The 18,770-nt window shown below is 39.4% G+C and overlaps 2 protein-coding genes across 2 annotated transcripts in view; one reads left to right on the forward strand and one right to left on the reverse strand.

The window, feature by feature from the left end:
• The window catches only part of HKDC1 (hexokinase domain containing 1), a 42,726-nt gene extending 40,515 nt beyond the window's left edge, over window positions 1-2,211 (forward strand). The window contains exon 18 of the mRNA XM_044239667.1: window positions 1,673-2,211. Within this exon, the coding sequence (XP_044095602.1) occupies window positions 1,673-1,820 (148 nt within the window). The 3' untranslated portion in view covers window positions 1,821-2,211. The remainder of the gene's footprint in view (window positions 1-1,672) is intronic.
• A 14,142-nt stretch (window positions 2,212-16,353) lies between these two features.
• Window positions 16,354-17,358, reverse strand: LOC122898907 (exosome complex component RRP43-like). Its single transcript, XM_044236567.1, has one exon. The coding sequence runs from the start codon at window positions 17,352-17,354 to the stop codon at window positions 16,524-16,526; it is 831 nt and encodes a 276-aa protein (XP_044092502.1). The 5' UTR covers window positions 17,355-17,358; the 3' UTR covers window positions 16,354-16,523.
• Between the last annotated feature and the right edge of the window lie 1,412 nt (window positions 17,359-18,770).

Genomic DNA, 18,770 nt, shown 5'->3' on the forward strand with positions numbered 1-18,770 from the left:
CTCATAGGTTGTCATGAGGGCAAAGTTAAACAGTGTGTGTAGAGTGCATGGCACATCACAAAAATGTCAGTCATTAAAGCTGTTATTTTTTTTTGAAAGCTATTATTTTTCTTTAATGTTTAATAGATTGTTTTGGTGAAGAGAAAAAGTGTTAAGTTTATAAAGATTTCCAATCATATTGAAACATATACACGAACATACTGTTATCGTAATTCTGGATCATTAGCTCTTCCAATGATGATGGCTCATTATCCAAAATAATGGACTGCTATCTTTTCTTGTTTTTTCCCTTAGAATCACTTATTTTATTATTATGATTGTTCTTATTATTATTTTGTTGACATCTCATTTGATCTATTAATGGGAAAAAGACAAAGGAAATCAATTTTTTTTTTAAAAAACCTGGGGTTTTCTGATTTACTGTGCTGTCTACTATCAACTGTTACTTTCCTAGAATCATATGGACTTTTAAAATCTTAATTCATAACTGATTGACTAGAAAACATCCCATAGCCAATCTAACCACCAAGGTCAGTGTGCTGGAAGGCAGGGTTTTGGAACGACTCAGTAACCAGCCCTTCACATTGCTTTCCCTCTGTCACCCTCTCTCCACCCTAACGCTTTAAGGCTTATCTGTAGTTTAAAATTAAAGGAAATGGACCATCTTATCAAAAGAGAGTCGATCCTTAGTGTTGAGATTTTAGGTATGAGAGAAGTGGGATTATAGAAATAAAAATGCCTGGGTGGCTCAGTTGGTTAAGCAGCTGCCTTCGGCTCAGGTCATGATCCCAGTGTACTGGGATCGAGTCCCACATCGGGCTCCTTGCTCTGCAGGGAGCCTGCTTCTCCCTCTGCCTCTGCCTGCCACTCTGTCTGCCTGTGCTTGCTCTCCCTCTCTCTCTCTCTCTGAAAAATAAATAAATAAAAATCTTAAAAAAAAAATGGATATAGAAACAGAACTTCCTGTCCTCTCAAATGAGACCCCCGGATAAACATCTTTATTTAAGTTGGTCCATGGTGCTGGGATTGCTTATGAAGTGATATATATAGTATGGAATATGCAGTTGAAAGACTCTCATTCTAGCAAAATTAGTTAAAGAATGTTTTCATTACTTTTGGTTCCACAAGAATCACTTATTTCTAATGTGGTACCAACAAGCCTCTCTCTTAAACCAAAACTGGACCAAAGGACAAAAACCACATGATCATACCTTTTTTCTTTTTTAAAATTTTTATTTATTTATTTGTTTACTTGTTTATTTATTTGAGAGAGAGAGAGCAGGGAGAGGAGCCAAGGGGGAGAGAGAAGGACAAGCAGACTCTGCTGAGCGTAGAGCCTGATGGAAGGTTCGATCTCGCGACCATGAGACCATGGCCTGAGCTAAAATCAAGAGTCAGATGCTTCACCTGAGCCACCCAGGCACCCCGTAATAATTGCTTTTAAACTGTTATTTATTACACTTTGTATGTATATTCTATATGTGAAACACCGATAATAGTCTCTGGCTTTAGTAGTTGCTCAATAAAAGGTACAATTAAAACAGCTCTTCACCAAGTGGTATGGGAAGCCTGGAGAAGCAATCTGGAAGGAACAAACTAGTTTGGAATTATTCATAAATATGTTGGTCATGTATGTAAGTGCTGATGATGTTTCTCTTTCTTTCTTTCATAGCTTTTCTCGGATCTTGCAGGAAACTGTGAAGGAACTGGCTCCTCGATGTGATGTGACGCTCATACTGTCAGAAGACGGGAGTGGAAAGGGAGCTGCTCTGATCACTGCTGTGGCCAAGAGGTTGCAGCAGGCCCAGAAGGAGAAGTAGGAACTCCTTGGGGCTTGGGCCCAATGTGCCTTGGATACTGGCCGGCAGATGAGTTGGGGTCAGGGACCAACAGGCAAGCTTCTAGCTGACTTCACATTCTGGGTGGCCAAAAGAGAACCCTGGGTTCTAGGGTACTCCTAGCATTTTGTTACTTGGTGTTGTTTTCAGGGGCATTCAATGACATTTCTGATTGGCATATTTGACCCAAAATGGGCCAACTTGTAAAATCAAAGCATTTGGGCCTGAAATAATCCCCTTTTAGCAATTTTTTCAGTTGAGGCCTGAGCTGCTAGTTCTCTATGGCTTTGGGTCCTGTGGCTTTTGGACTTAGAACCATGTCCACAGTCTGCCCCCATGGCCTGGCTGGCTGAGCTCTCCACTGGGATGCTTCAGCCATTGCTTGCAGTAGACTGGGTCCTGACTCGCAGATACCCCTTTGAGAAGGATAGAGATTCATGTAATAAACTGGAGATCTAATCTGACTTGTCCTTAACTCGTCATGCTGACGAGGGAAAGCGAACAAAGACTTGGGAGTATCAGCCCCAGGATGAAGAAGGGTTGGTTGCCAGGCAACCCTGCAGGAATCTTTTCCTGCTTAAAGTGAGTTATAGCAGCACCTGTAGGATTTTGTTTCTCAATGTTGCGTGTGTGACGGGGAGGGGTGCCATTTGGGGCACCTGTTTTCATTTTACACGTGGTTTGTGTTGCTACTGTGGGTAGTTGTTTTCAGGACTGTTAGGGATATGAAATCCAGTAAATGAATAAAAAATATTTGATTTCCCAAGAATCTTTGCATGAGGTATCAGTATTTCATTGGGGAGGCTCGCTCGCGAACTTCATGCCCTGCTTGTGGAATAAGGACACTGACGTTTCTGAGAGCATCTCTCTCACCCAAACTTCTTCCCAACAGGGAGAAATATACAGAGTATCTTTTGTAATACTTTAACCATTTATCCAAATCTCATTTGAACAAGTACTTCTCATAACTGGGGCATTTACCATGTGATCCTACAGCCCTTGCCTTTGAACAGCTGAAGTTGACCGGAGGGCCTTTGGAGTTCCAAGCTGACTTCTACCTTCCTGGAACTCAGCCCTCCCCACCCGCCCTGTTAGACTGCATTCTCCCTTCCAGAACTAATCGGACTTGGCCTGTCCTTACCCATTTACCTGCTGGATGTCCTCACTTTTTCTCAATGCCCCCCCTCATCTGAACCACCTGTGACTTCCTACCTCATTACCAGATTACCTGCATGTGTTTCTCATCTGGCTCCTAGATTGAAAGATTTTTTTTGTTACATACATTATTGTATTGCTCCAGTGAACCCAGGATGATGATGTTCTTACTAAATGCTTACTAGATGGAGACATGATTGAAAAATGAACTATTCCAAGAAATTTTCTTTAGAAAGAGTGGCCATTATCATGGACCACAGACTGAAGAGAATAATATCCCAGATCATCCAGGTCGGTTTTATTTTGATTTATGTACTTAATTCCTGGTGGTAATTGTCGCCATTTGTTGAAGCAGGATGTTCAGACAGACAGGATGGAGGAGGCTGAAGGAGGGTAAGAGAGAGGCCAGCTGGGGCTGGGGACACATGAGGGAACTGAGGTTCCCTAGGAATTCTTTTTCTTATATCCAGTAAATGTGTAGAGAGATACTGCTGTGGGGAGGGCCTAGATTTATCAAAATGAATTATTTTGGGTTTGTATTTTAAGATTATACCTCTCTGGGGATGCTGTATGGATTTACTTATCTTTCTGTATTTTGAAGTTATGCTTCTTTGGGGTAATGTTCCACCTTACCAGATTTTGTCTTCATCAACCCCAAACCTTGTAGTCCTTGTTATCTCTCCCGGGTTCTCTGTTTCCTTGGGAAGACACGTCCAGCCCCCAGTCCCTTTTCCTCCTGCCTCTGCTGGGAGTCTTTGCCTTCACCCTCCCGCCTGGACAGGTGATCTGGCCCAGAGAGGCAGGCATCGGGCCACCACATTGTCCCATACCTAGTCCCCTCACCACGTGTTTGGCAGGTTTGAGCAGCTCACCCAGCTCTGGGCTATTACCAAGAAAAGAACACCCAAGGTATCTAGGCAACCTTGCACATTCTGACTAATTGATAGCATCATAGGATCTTTGAATCCGAACGGAACTGCAGAGAGGGCACACAACCATCTTGCTGTCTTTGGACAGGCTGGTCCCTGAAACACCAGGGGCAATGGAAGGCTAACTTCTCCTCAAAGTTTACTAGGCAAGACCAGCAGTCACACCAACAAGGTAAAGTGTCCTCATGTGGACCCGACTTTTCCTCTTAGGAAGGGCTTCTTAGTCTACATTTCTACCCTGTGGTTAGTTTCTCCCAGTAACCTTTTGGCTAAAAAGAGCTGATAGATTTAAGAACTAGATTTTCCCCCATGACTCTGACTCTTCAGAAGAAGGGACCTCATTCCCGTTTGTCTGTCTTCAGAAGTCTTGTGTATGCTTCTTCCCATTACCTGGAGTGTGGGCTCTTTGAGAGTAAGGACTTGGATCTCATCTTTCCTCTTTTCCCCGGAGCCTGCCACAGTGACTGTCATTGAGTAACCATTAGATAATTCTCTACATGGATGAATGATGGATGCTCAAACAAGTGTGTGGCCGAATTGATGGCTCTCCCTTGAGTCTCTTCATTCTTTAGCCTCTCCCAATGGGACCTGAGCCTTATACACGTGAAATTTTCTATCAATGATCATCCAGTGAATGCCAAGCCCTGTTCTAGGCCCCTAGGACCCAAAGGAATAGAAGACAGCACTCCTGCTTTATTAGAATTCACATGCTAGCAATGAAGGACAGACATAAATACCTTCAATACATAATGCTTCTCAATGCCTAAAATACATGAGAGTACAAGGGAAGCCAGTGGTATTGAATTACAATTATTAGATTGAAGTGGTGATTAAAGTAACATATGGGCTTATTTTTTAATGCACTGTAATGAGATCTAGCAGGAACCTGATAACAACCAGATTTCTGAAGTCCTGATATGAGTAAACAGTATTTTGAGATGCTTGCAACAACAGCGCAGATATGAAAATGGCCATGGTTTCTCCCAGAGACAAAGTCCCAGGTGCTGCTACCAGTTCTGTGGTTTGTTACCTGCATCCAAAATGGAACAGGGATGATGAATTTCGATGAGCGGTGATTGAAAATCAGTCCCGAAGAAGCTCGGGGACTCCCCACTTTGGGGGTCTCTCCTTTGGGGGCCTAGGTTGATAATCCCCAATTGAAATGACCTACTAGACCTGGCACTCAATCAGGGAGGGCGTCTTAGATGGCAGAGGCAGTGTGGTTTGGACTCAGAAGAATCAGGCATGTTATTCAAACTTTCTGAGCTGCAGTTTTCTCCCCTAAGAATGGAGGATGCTAGAACAATCTAACAAGGTTATGCTAACCACACAAACTAAATACATGGACACGGGGATCGGCTGTGAGCCACTTGTACACGTGTGAAGTCGTTGCGTTACGGCTGTTGCTGTTGTTAGGTGGCCTGTCTTATTGGTATGATCCCCTGGAACATCAGCCTAAAGGTCCTTCAGAGCTGATTGACCAGACATGCAGATTGGTAAAGAATGGCAATTGCGGGCGCCTGGGTGGCTCAGTTGGTTGGTCGACTGCTTTCAGCTCAGGTCATGATCCTGGAGTCCCAGGATCGAGTCCCGCATTGGGCTCCCAGCTCCATGGGGAGTCTGCTTCTCCCTCTGACCTTCTCCTTGCTCATGCTCTCTCTCACTGTCTGTCTCTCAAATAAATAAATAAAATCTTTAAAAAAAAAAAAAGAATGACAATTGGGAGAAATGCATTTCTCACAACCCCTTCCCTCTACCTCCACTGTCTTGATATATACAGTCTTGTACTGTTTCACAGTTGAAACTCCTCGTGAACCATATTTCGTTACAGGAAGGATGACTTGGGCCAAGTCAGGAACGGTAGAGGGATCTGGTAGCTCATTTTTGGGGTGAACTATGAGGGTCAATTAGAGGAGAAGAGTTGAATTCCTTTCTCGTCCAGCCAGAGAAAGAATGATGCTGGTGAGAAAATGAAGCTAAAAATCTTCTTCCTTTTTTTTCCTTTTTTAATATATAAGAAAGAGAGAGAGCAAGGTAGGTTACTGATAATATAGGGAATCAGAATGGTTTGGGGGACTGATCTAAAAAGCAGCGATGCATTGACAGCACAGGGCAATTCGAGGTGGGGGGTGGCATTTACAGCACTGTCTGTATGTGGCCCAGTTCCTGCTGAGTTACCTCTGTGACAGCCAGCATGGTCTAGAGTGGCCTTTCACAACGTCACCCAGTCTGGAGTCATTCTTTCCTCTAGTGCTCCGGTGAAATGGTTCAGTTCTCTGTCCCACATACTGCAGGGAGGCCGGTCTCCACTCATTTTTCAACATTCCCGAATGGAATGCTTACATCTTCCAATTACTCCTCTTATTCCTGCCTCCAGTTTGCTTCTGCTCGTCTCAGTTGATGTCACAATTTCTGCAGCTCCTGCCTCTCTCTCTCTCTCTCTCTCTCTCTGTTTTGTCTGATGTACGGAACTGGCCCTTCTTCTTGGATTCCCCAAACACCATTAACTTGAGGCCAATGTCTGGAGCAGATTGAGCTAGAGGCTTGGGGATTGTGGAATGGGGACCACTTCACAGAATAGGAAACAACTTAAATATGAGTATTAGATACCAAAATTCTATGACTATCTCCACCCCAGAGAATTTTTCACAGACTGTCATTCCCCATAGGCTTTGCTGGTTACATGGATTATGATTTCTCCCCAAATACGCTTCAGGCTTCCTTTTCATATCCTTCTCTTCTCAGAATTCTGGACTCTTCCCATAAAATGAAAAATTCTTACCGTTTTGTTTTGTAGAGCTAATGACTCGTCTATAGCATTAACCCACCCCTATGCCAGCCCAAGAGACCTCACCTTTCCCAGCCAAAATGTTTCCATTGAGTATTTGAATAAAAAGAGGGATTTTCTCTCTAAAAGGAATTATTCTGTTCTCTTACAGTCAAGTTACAGCAAGCTTTTTTCCTTGACATCCAGCAAACTGCCCGTATTTTAAGCAATGACATCGTTACCACAGTCAAGATAATAAACATATCTATCACCACCAAAAGTCTCCTTGTGACCTTTTGTAATTCCTCCTTTCTGTCCAGCTTCGCTTTCCTTTTACTCAGTTAACTATTGAGTGGCTCTCTGTTTCTATATAATTTAATTTGCATTTTTTAGAATGAAGCATATAGTTGGTATACTTTTAAAATCTGGCTTTCTTCACTCAGTATACTTATTTTGAGACTCATTCATGTTGATGCAAGTATTGATTTCATTCCTTTGATTGCTGACTATTCCATTGTATGGATATACCACAGTTCATCTATCCATTCATCTGTTCATGGATTTTGGGTTGGTTCCAGTTTGGGGCTATTACAAATAAGACAGCTATAATCATTGTATATAAGTCTTTGTGTGGACCTCTACTTTCATTTCTCCTGGGTAAATACCTAGGAGTAGAATAGATAGGTCATTGAATTAAATTTTTAGACAAAAGCCAAACTATTTTCCAAAGTAGTTGAACCATTTTATACTCCCATCAGTAGTATACGAGAATTTGAGTTTTCCACATCTTTGCCAACACCTGGATTGGTTGGTCTTTTTATTGATGGATGGATTGATTGATTAGTTGGTCTTTTTAGTTTTAGACATTCTAATAAATGTATAGTGGTATATAATTGTTTTAATTTGTATTTCCCAGATATTTAACATTTCTTCATATATTTATGGACCAAATATTTTCCTTCTTCTATGAAATGTTTTAGTCATGGCTTTTGCCTATTTTTAAATTGGGCTCTTTGTTCCTTCTTATTGATTTATAAGAGTTCTTTATATATTATAGATCTAGTCTTTTGTCAGTTTTAGGCATTACCAATATCTTCTCACTTTTTTCATTTTCTGTAAGGTTTTGATGAACACAGTTCTTAATATTGTCAAAATTCTTAATCTTTTTTAAAAAGTTAGCATTTTGGGGGGGCACCGTGTTGGCTCAGTTGGTTAAACAGCTGACTCTTGATTTCATCTTCGGTCATGATCTCAGGGGTGTGGGATTGAGCCCAATGTCAGGCTCAGTGCTCAGACTGGAAGTCTGCTTATCCCTCTCTCTCTGCTTCTACCCTTGATAGCTCACTCTCTCTCTTAAATAAGTAAAATCTTTTAAAAAAAAAAAAGTTAGCATTTTTTTTGTTTCTTAACCAATTTTTCTTCAAGGTCAGGAGAATTTTCAACAGTATTGTCTTCTTTTTTTAAGATTTTATTTATTTATTTGACAGAGAGAAATCACAAATAGGCAGAGAGGCAGGCAGAGAAAGAGGAGGAAGCTGGCTCTCTGCCAGGCAGAGAGCCCGATGTGGGGCTCGATCCCACCACCCTGGGATCATGAACTGAGCTGAAGGCAGAGGCTTTAACCCACTGAGCCACCCAGGTGCCCCCAACAGTATTGTCTTCTAAAAACATTTAAAGTTTTAATTTTAAGGGCACCTGGATGGCTTAGTCAGTTAAGCAGCTTCCTTTAGCTCAGGTCATAATCTCAGGGGTCCTGGGATTGAGCTCTGCCATGTCAGGATTTACTGCTTATGCTGTTTCTGTCTCTCTCTCAAATAAATAAATAAATAAATAAATAAATAAAATCTTTTTTTAAAAAGTTTTGCTTTTGAGGGTGCCTGGATGTCTCATTTGGTAGAGCATGTGACTCTTGATCTCAGGGTTATGGGTTTAAACTCCATGTTGGGTGTAGATAATACGTAAAAAATTTTAAATGATTTAAGTTTTGCTTTTTACATTTGTTCTCAACCCAAGTGAAGATGATTTTTAATATGGATAATTTACAAACCAATTTTATTCCCCCCCTTTAGGTAACTAATTTTACAAGCTCTGTTTCTTAAATAGTCTCTCCTTCACCACTGACATGACATGACATCTTGTTAAATTCTACAAAAACCAAAATTCAAAAAAGCCTTATGGTAATTGTGTTGATCTCACATTGCCTCTGTAGATCAATTTCGGGAGAATGGCCTCTCTGTTTTTTTTTTTTTTAAGATTTTATTTATTTATTTGACACAGAGAGACACAGGGAGTGAGGGAACACAAGCAGGGGGAGTGAGAAGGAGAAGCAGGCTTCCCCCCAGCAGGGAGCATGATGAGGTCCTCGATCCCAGGACCCTGGGATCATGACCTGAGCCAAAGGCAGACACTCAATGACTGTACCACCCAGGCACCCTGAGAATGATCTCTTTAAGATACTAATTCTTCCTAGCTAGTCGTCTCTTCATTGATTTAGGTTTTTCCAAATGTTTTCCAAAAACCTTTGTAATTTCCTATATAGGTCTTGCATTCTTTTGTTCTTATGTTTATTCTTAAGTAGTTTATAGTTTTGCGATAGTTCTATGACACAATTTTGTGATTAAAAATGCAGTCTTGGGGTGTCTGGATGGCTCAGTGGGTTGAAGCCTCTGCCTTCGGCTCAGGTCACGATCTCAGGGTCCTGGGATTGAGCCCCACATCGGGCTTTCTGCTCGGCAGGGAGCCTGCTTCCCCTTCTCTCTCTCTGCCTGCTTGTGATCTCTGTCAAATAAATAAAATCTTAAAAAAAAATGCAGTCTTTAAAAAAAATCTTAGTTCCTAATTTGTTGCTAATGGGAAGAAATGTAATAGACTTTTATTATTAACCTTATATCCAATTACCTTACTAGACTTTTCTTTCTTTTTTTTTTATGATTTTATTTATTTATTTGACAGACAGAGACCACAAGTAGGCAGAGAGGCAGGCAGAGAGATGGGGAAGCAGGCTCCCTGCCGAGCAGAGAGCCCAATGCGGGGCTTGATCCCAGGACCCTGGAATCATGACCTGAGCCAAAGGCAGAGGCTTTAACCCACTGAGCCACCCAGGCGCCCCCTTACTAGACTTTTCTATTACTTTTGGAAACCTTGTAGCTTGTTAGTTTGCAAAAATCTGAAATCTATGGAAAATGGGCAAGAATGTTACAATGAACTCCCATTTATCCTTCACCTAATTTCACCGATAGATAGTATCTGCAGATTTGTTTTATCTCCCTCTCTATGTGGATACATATGTAATGTAATAGGGATTACTTACTACTCATATTCTAGTTTTGCAAAATCATTCAAGAGTGAATTACAAAGATCGTAATTTTAGTATATGTGCTGCCGAAGCGAGCACTGAATTACAAAGATCGTGACACTTTACCTCTGAATAATTTATCATGTATCTATTGAGAACAAGGATAATCTCTTACACAACCACAGTGAAATGATCAAATTTAGGAATCTCTTATTTCTAGTTATTTAGATTAGTTTGGATTTTATGTATAGACTGTCATATAATCCATCAATATTATCAGTTTAGTGTTTTTTCTTTCTATTTCTACACTTTTAATTTCATTTCTTGTCTATGTCACCTAAATCATACAGTACGATGTTGACGTGAAATGGCAGTGGTGAGGATTTTTGTCTGACTCCTAATTTTAAGGGGTATGTAACTACACATTTCTTCATTTAGGATGATTTTTTTCAATGCACGGTTAGTGTTTTATTTTTGAAGAACGGGTCTGAAACATCACACCAACACAAGCTGTAAAGTTTAAAATAGTTGTATAGGGATCTGTTATAACATATGCAATGACTGTTCCCTTGACAAAAATCTCGATCACAGAGCTTGTGATAAACCCAGTTGCCAGACGCGCTGGGCTTTCCAGACACTCAGCATTTTTCTCTTATCTGCACAGACTTCTCATCAGCTGCCTTCTGCTTTTGCTGTGTGATCTCAGAGTCCCTCTGCTTTCTCTTAGAGGTAGTCAAGGTACACTCCTTTCTCTTTCCCTTGCTAATTTCTTGGGATCTCTTCTTGTTTTCCCGATGGCAAGTTCTGGTTGGTTTCCACAGGCCCTGGCAGTTGCTGGACTAAGGCTGAAACAGAGTGATTAGGAAAAGCTGGGGGGTCTCTTCCACACTCAGCGGCAACCCCCACCTGGGGATCTTGAAGCCTGAGCCCCTGCAGGCCCTCTGTGAGGCAATGCCTCTGCTCCATCCTCCTAGAAAGATTTTTAGGTGTTTTTAGGAATAACTTTGATCAGCTTTAATAGGTTCTCTTTAAGTCATAGCTTATTAAGACATTTTGTGTTTCTGCAAACAGGTATTGAATTTTATCAAATTATTTGACTACACTATTGATGGTAGTATAAAACATTTTTTTTCTCATTTACTTACAAAAGTTGAGTGACATCTATTTAATAACATTAAAGCACTACTGCAATACTAGGTAAACCCATCTTGGTCATGGTTTATTATCATTTTTATGACTTGGATTTGATTTGTTGATATTTTATTTAGAATTTCTGCACCTATATTTATGAGTGAAATAAATCTCTCATATTTCTTTTTCATACTGTGACTGTTTTTGTGTGGGTATACTAGCCTCACAGAATGAATTTTTATTCTCTCAAAGAATTCATTGAAAGTTCTTTAGAATCCACTTCAAAAGCCATTTAGGACTTGTGTTTTCTTTGGGTTAAGATTTTAACTACTGCTTCAATTTTTTTGAATAACCAGACTATCTGGGCTTTCCATTTTTTCTTCAGTAAGGTTGATTAGGTTGTATTTTTCCAAGAATGTATCTACATTGTCATATTTTTCAAATATAATGACATAATTTTTTTATTTAGATATAATTTAAACAATATAAAATTCATCTTTTAAAAAATGTGTGTTCTTTAAAATATCAGGTTATGCAACCATCACCACCATCTAAACCCAGAGCATTTTCAGTGTCCCAAAAGGAACTCCATCCCCATTAGCAGCCACGCGCCCTTCCTCCTGAGCCCTAGCCCAGACAAACACCCAGCTTTCTGTCTCTATGGGTGCACCTGTTCTGAACACTTACAAGATGGAATCATACCATATGTTCCCTTTTGTGTCTGGCTTCTCTTACTTAATGTTTTCAAGCTTCCTTCATGTTGTAGCATGTGTCAAAACTTCCATTAAGGAGTGCCTGGGAGGCTCAGTGGGTTAAAGCCTCTGCCTTTGGCTCAGGTCATGATCTCAGGGTCCTGGAATCAAGCCCCGCATTGGGCTCTCTGCTCGGCAGGGAGCCTGCTTCCTCCTCTCTCTGCCTGTCTCTCTGCCCACTTGTGATCTCTCTCTCTGTAAAAAACAAACAAACAAACAACAACAACAAAAAACAACAAAAAAACCCTTTCATTAAATGCCAAATGATATTCCATTGTATGGATATAGTGCGTTTTGTTTATTCATTTATAAGTTGACGGATCTGCATTTGGTTATTATGGATAACACTGCTGTGAACATTTGCAAATAAGTTTTTGTGTAAACAGACAATTTTCAGTTTTTTGGATATACATCTACTAATAGGATTGTTGGACCATATGCTAACTCTATATTTTAACTTTTTGAGGAACAGTGAATTGCTTCCCAAAGTGGCTGCATTGTGGACATTCCCATCACAGCAGTGTGTGTGTGTGTGTGTGTGTGTGTGTGTGTGTGTGTAGTGGAGCATTTTTACCACCTTGTCCTTGTCAACACTTGTTATTGGCAGTCTTTCTAATTACCACCATCCTAGTCGTTACAAAGTAGTATCTCACTAGGTATGGATTTGCATTTCCCTAGTGACTCTTGGTTTTGAGCATCTTTTTTATGCTTATTGCTCCTTTTTGTATATCCTCTTTGGAGATACGTCTGCTAACATCCTTAGCCCATATTAAAATTTGCCTATTTCTCTTTTCATTGTTCAGTTTTAAGTGTTCTTTATATATTCTGGATACTAGACCCTTCTCAGATGTATGATTTACAATCAATTTCTCCCATTGTGGTGGCTTGTCTTTTAATTTTCTTGATAATATCCTTTGAAGCATACAAGTGATACTTTCGATGAATTCCAATTTATTTTTTCTTCTGTTTGTGCTCGTGGTGGTGTATTTAGAAAACACCCTTGCCTAACACAAGGTCAAGATTTATTCCTATGTTTTCTTCTCTGTGTTTTATAGTTTTTGTTTTTACATTTCGGTCTTTTACACATTTAGGGTTAATTTTTGTATATGGTGTGAGGGAGAGGACCAACTTCATTCTTTTGATTTGGCTATCCATTATCGAATCCCAACACCATTTCTTGAAAGGACAGTTCTTTCCTCATTGAAGGTTCCTGGCACTCTCGTCAATAATCAATTGACCATGAATGTATGGGTCGATTTCTAGACTCTGTGTTCTAGTCTGTTGATCTATAGGCCTACCACTATGACATGGAGTTTTACTAATATTCTCTCGTTATTTAAAAAATATCTAGGGTATCTCTAGTTATGCCCCCATTTTCACTCATTACATTATTCAAAGCCTTTTCTCTTTTTGTTGGTCAATTTTGGCAGAGACTTTTTTGTTTATTTATGTCTACTTTGTTTGATACTAAGATATTTGCATCAGCAGTCTTATGGTTAATGTTTGCATGTTATATTATTTGCTGTCCTTTTATTTTCAACTATGTGTACACTTATATTTAAAGTGTGTCTTTTAGGGGCACCTGGGTGGCTCAGTGAGTTAAACCTCTACCTTCAACTCGGGTCTTGGGATCGGGCTCTGCATTGGGCTCTTTGCTTGGCAGGGAGCCTGCTTCCCCCTCTCTCTGCCTGCCTCTCTACCTACTTGTGATCTCTCTCTCTGTCAAATAAATAAATAAAATCTAAAGTGTGTCTTTTGTAAACAGCATTTATATGGGTCTTATTTTGTCTCATTTTTGTGTTGCCTGATAATTTCTGTTTTCTAAATGGAACATTTATTCTATTTACATTTAATGTAACTACTGTTACGAATGGGTTTAATCCCATCCCCTGAAAGGTTTGTATTTTAAATTGTCCTATTTGTTGTTTCTTTATTTCTGTCTTCCTGACTGCTTCCTGGATTAATCAAAGTAGTTTTATTATTCCATCTTAGTTCATCTATTGGCTCTTAAATTATACTAATTGTTAAATGCTTTTATTTTCTTTTGAGATAAACTCTGTACACAATGAAATGAATAAAATTTTCCATGTGGTGAGTTTCAACAAATGCATACCCTGATACAACTTAAGTGGACAATACTATCTTCATCCTGGAAAAGTTTACTTTGTCTGAGGTGGTACTCTAGGGGTTACAATATGGATTTTTATGTATCACAGGCTACCTTGACTTAGTGCTTTACCATTTCATGGACAATGTAATAACCTTATTGTATAAATCTATTTACCTTCCTCCTGCCCTTCATGCTATTGTTAACACATAGTTTACATATATATTTGTTTTAATACCTACAACACACAGTTACTGTTGTTTTAAACAGTTGATAGTCTTTTTATATTAAAAACAGTGTTATATTAATCCACTTAGCTACTTTTTCTTTCATTGTACAGTAATATGATTCCTTCTGGGATCATTCTCCTTCAGCCTGGAAAACCTCAGTCAGCATTTCTTGTAATACAGTACTACTGGAAGTAAATTCTCTCAACATTTATTTGTCTGAAAATGTCCATATTTTGTTTTTTGGTTTTATTTTGTTTTGTTTGCCTCATTTTGGAAGGGTATAGGTTTCTAGTTTGGAGCATCTTCCAATATTTTAAGGATGTTACTTCATATTTTTCTGGCTTCCACAGTTCTTTGTGTGAGCACGCACACACACACACACGCACACGCACACAAGTGGGATGGGGCAGAGAGAGAGAAAGAGAATCTCAGCGAGGCTCTACACTCAGTTCAGAGCCCAACATGGGGCTTTACCCAATGACCCTGAGCTCATGATCTGAGCTGAAATCAAAAGTCAGATGCTTGGGGTGCCTGAGTGGCTCAGTTGGTTAAGTGACTGCTTTTGGCTCAGGTCATGATCCTAAGTCCTGGGATCAAGTCCCACATTGGACTCCCGGCTACACAGGGTATCTGCTTCTCCCACTGATCTCTCTCCTCTCATGCTCTCTCATTCTTTCTCTCTCTCTCTCTTAAATAAATAAATAAAATCTTAAAAAAAAAAAGCCAGATGCTTAACTGACTGAGCCACCCAGTTACCCCTGACTTCCATAGTTTTTGATGAGAAGTCAATCACCATTCTTATTTTTCTCCTGCAAGTAATGTGGCTTTTATATTGTGGATGTTTTTAAAAGTTTCCTTTTATCCTTAGTTTTTAGCATTTTAACTACAACGTGGGTAGGTGTGGCTTTCTTTTTATTTGTTCTGCTTGAGATTTGCTGAGAGCTTCTTTAATCTGTGGGTTGATGTCTTTGTTGGATTTTGAAACTTCCTGGCTAGTGTCTCAGTATTTCTCCTCTCTCCTCCTAGGACTCTATTATTTTATCATGTCTCACACATCTTTCATGTTCTACTCTGTTTTCATTAATTTTTTTCTTTCTGTGCTTCAGGTTGCATTACTTCCACTAACCAATCTTCAAGTTCACTGACATTTTTTCTGTTGTTATCTATTCTGCCATAAGCCTAGCCAATGAATTCTCTTTCTCTCTCTCTCTCTTTTTTTCTTTTTTAACAAAATACTGCATAAGAAATGCTTTGCAGAGGACATGACTAAGGAGTGCCCACAATAAATGATTATCATCAGGGGCACCTGGTGGCTCAATCATTAAACATTTGCCTTCAGCTCAGGTCATGATTCTAGGGTCCTGGGATCGAGCCCCATGTTGGGCTTCCTGCTCAGTGGGGAGTCTGCTTCTCCGTCTCCACATGTGTTCCCTCTTTCTGTCAAATAAATAAATAAAATCTTTTAAAAAATGGTTATCATCAGCATTGGATTAATAGAAAATGTTTTCTTGCTACATATTATATTGATATCTAGTTTTATTGGGTAATGATAAGAGAATGTCTTATAGAGTAGGATGAGATAAAACAAGTAGTATTTATAATTTTTATTGAGATATAATTGACATATAACATTATATTAGTTTTAGGTATAAAGTATAATGATCTGATTGGGCACCTGGGTGGCTCAATTGGTTAAGTGTCCAATTCTTGATTTTAGCTCAGTCATGATCTCAGGGTTGTGAGATTGAGCCCCACATCAGACTTTCCACTCAGCAAGGAGTCTGTATGAGATTCTCTCTCTCCTTCTCCCTCTGCCTCTCCCCACCCCACTGTCTCTCTCAAAATAAATAAATATTTAAAAAATATAATGCTGGTATAGATATAGATACAGATATATGTATCTATCTATCTATATCTCAAACTGATTGCCACAATAAGTTTAGTTAAAATCCATCACCACACATAGTTAACTATTTTTTTTCTTATGATGAGAACTTTTTTTTTTTTTCATTTTTGGTTTTGTTTATTCAAATGTGTCAGTATTTTACATTGCTAGATGTACAAACTTTATACAGAAGCACAACCCTATGATTTTTAATTAAAAATGGGAATGGTTTAATGAACCATTAGGGTTAGTTTGCCTAAGTCATTGCTTTTTAAAAATGGTTTCACTGTACATACTACATACAGAAGTGACCTAAGAAATACTAGAAACATCTTTCTGAAGAATGTAGTTTGATATTTATTTAGTATAAAAGGTTTGTGCACAGTGTAACAAATACGGTTTTTACAAATCTGTTTTGGAAATGTGGTGGTTGTTTATTTGGGTTTCATACTCTTAATTACTTCATCCATCATTTTTTTTACTTCTTTGTGTCTGGTAACTGCTCGACTCATACAGTCCTGAAGTTTAGCTCCAGTCAGCCCACTTCCACCTGGTTTGTGAAGACAACATAGCTTGCCTTCCTCATCCATTACTACTGTTAAGGTTCCAGTTGCCAGATGTTCCTCCTCTCCAGTAGGGTCAACTATGAGCAGAGTGTCATCAAATACAGCAAAGGAAGTTGCAACTGGATGAGTTCTAATATTCAAATAACTTTTCTTCTTTAAATTAACTTCTGCTAAACCAGTTTCTTCATTTATAGTAACTTCTGGCAGCTGTACATTTTCTAAGGCTGCTAACAAAGCAAATGTACAGGCATCCAAGATGTTCCCATCATAGTCGAGGCAAATGATATCACAGTACAGAACCCAAGAAAGCTTTCCTGGAGAAATGCATAAGTCTTCTTTCTGAATTATCTGTGAATTTTCAATGACATCTGCAATGAACTGGCTAGCCACTTGGGCCTCTTCTCTAGGAGGTCCAGACCGAAATCTCGATGAACACAGAGGTGGTAGATCCACATTAGGAACAACATATCCTTTATCAGGGGCATCTGTTGGTGGTGCTGCAAATTCCGCCTTAATTCCACAAATTACTGTAGTATTTCCCAGCTTCACTAAAGCAGAACCATCTGCAGTACTAATTGAACCTATGTTGACAGTTGTGGTTCTGAATTCACCAAGTTCTCTTCCATCAGGATGGCAGTTCTCTTTCAAAAATCTCCTGTAATACTCCAGAGGTTCCACAGTTTTGAACCCGGCCGCCATCTTCCCGCCCACGCGCGTGCCTTATGATGAGAACTTTTAAAGTGTACTGTCCTAGCAACTTTCAAACATACAATCTAGTATTTGTTAACTATAGTCACCATGTTGTATATTACATCCCCAGCACTTACTTAACTTATAACTGGGCATTTGTACCTTTTGACCACCTTCACCCATTTTGCCCACCCTCCTCCATACCCACCCCTAGTAACCACTTATCTGTTCTCTGCATCTATGAGTTCAGTTTTTTTAGATTCCACATACAATTAAGATCATATAGTGTTTGTCTTTCTCTGTGTGATTTCCTTAGCTTAACATAATACCCTCAGTCTCCATCCATGTTGCAGCAAATGGCAGGATTTCCTTTTTAAGGCTGAATAATATTCCATTGTATATGAATACCAATTTTCTTTATCCATTCACTGATAGACAGAGGTTGTTTTTGTATCTTGGCTATTGTAAATAATCCTGCAGTGGACATGGGAGTGCAGATATTTCTTTGAGATAGTAATTCCGTTTCCTATGAATTAATACCCAGAAATAGAATTGCTGGATGATATGGTAGTTTTAGTTTTAATTTTTTGTGGAACCTCCATACTGTTTTCCACAGTATGACATAATATCTCACTGTGGTTTTGATTTGCATTTCCCTGATGATTAGTGATGTTGAACCCCTTTTCATGTACCTGTTGGCCATTTATGTGTCTTCTCAGGAAAAAATGTCTACTCAGGTACTCATCAGTTTTTTAACTGGATTCTTTTTTTCTGTAGAGTTATATATGTTTTTGAAATACTTTGGATGCTAACTGGGTGCCTGGGTGGCTCAGTTGGTTGGGTATCCAACTCTTGGTTTCCGCTCAAGTCATGATCCTCAGGGTCATGGAATGGAGCCCTACAAGGAGCCCATGTTGGGCTCCTCAATCAGCAGGGAGACTGCTTGTCTCCTGCTGCCCCTCCCCTGGCTCATGTGTACTGTCTTACTCTCTCTCTCTAAAATAAATAAATAGGGGCACCTGGGTGGCTCAGAGGGTTGAGCCTCTGCCTTCAGCTCAGGTCATGATCTCAGGGTCCTGGGATGGAGCCCCACGTTGGGTTCTCTGCTTAGCAGGGAGCCTGTTTCCCCATCCCTATCTGCCTACTTGTGATCTCTCTGTCAAATAAATAAAATCTTAAAAATAAATAAATAAATCTTTAAAAAAATATTTTGGATATTAAGGCCCTATCAGTCATATGATTTAAAAATATATTCTTTCATTCTTTAGGTTGCCTTCTCATTTTGTTGGTAGTTCCCTTTGCTGTACAGAGCATCTTAGTTTGATATAGTGATAATGTGAAAGAGCTTACCCTTTGTTTTCTTCTAGGATTTGTATGGTTTCAGGCCTCAGGTTCAAGTGTTTAATTCATTTTGAGTTCACTTTT

The sequence above is a fragment of the Neovison vison genome, chromosome 2 (genome assembly GCF_020171115.1).
Source record: "Neovison vison isolate M4711 chromosome 2, ASM_NN_V1, whole genome shotgun sequence".
In the NCBI taxonomy this organism is placed as follows: domain Eukaryota; kingdom Metazoa; phylum Chordata; class Mammalia; order Carnivora; family Mustelidae; genus Neogale; species Neogale vison.

What these genes read in the sequence shown, in the direction of transcription:
- LOC122898907 (XM_044236567.1), bottom strand. Translation starts at nt 17,354, where the DNA reads ATGGCGGCCGGGTTCAAAACTGTGGAACCTCTGGAGTATTACAGGAGA.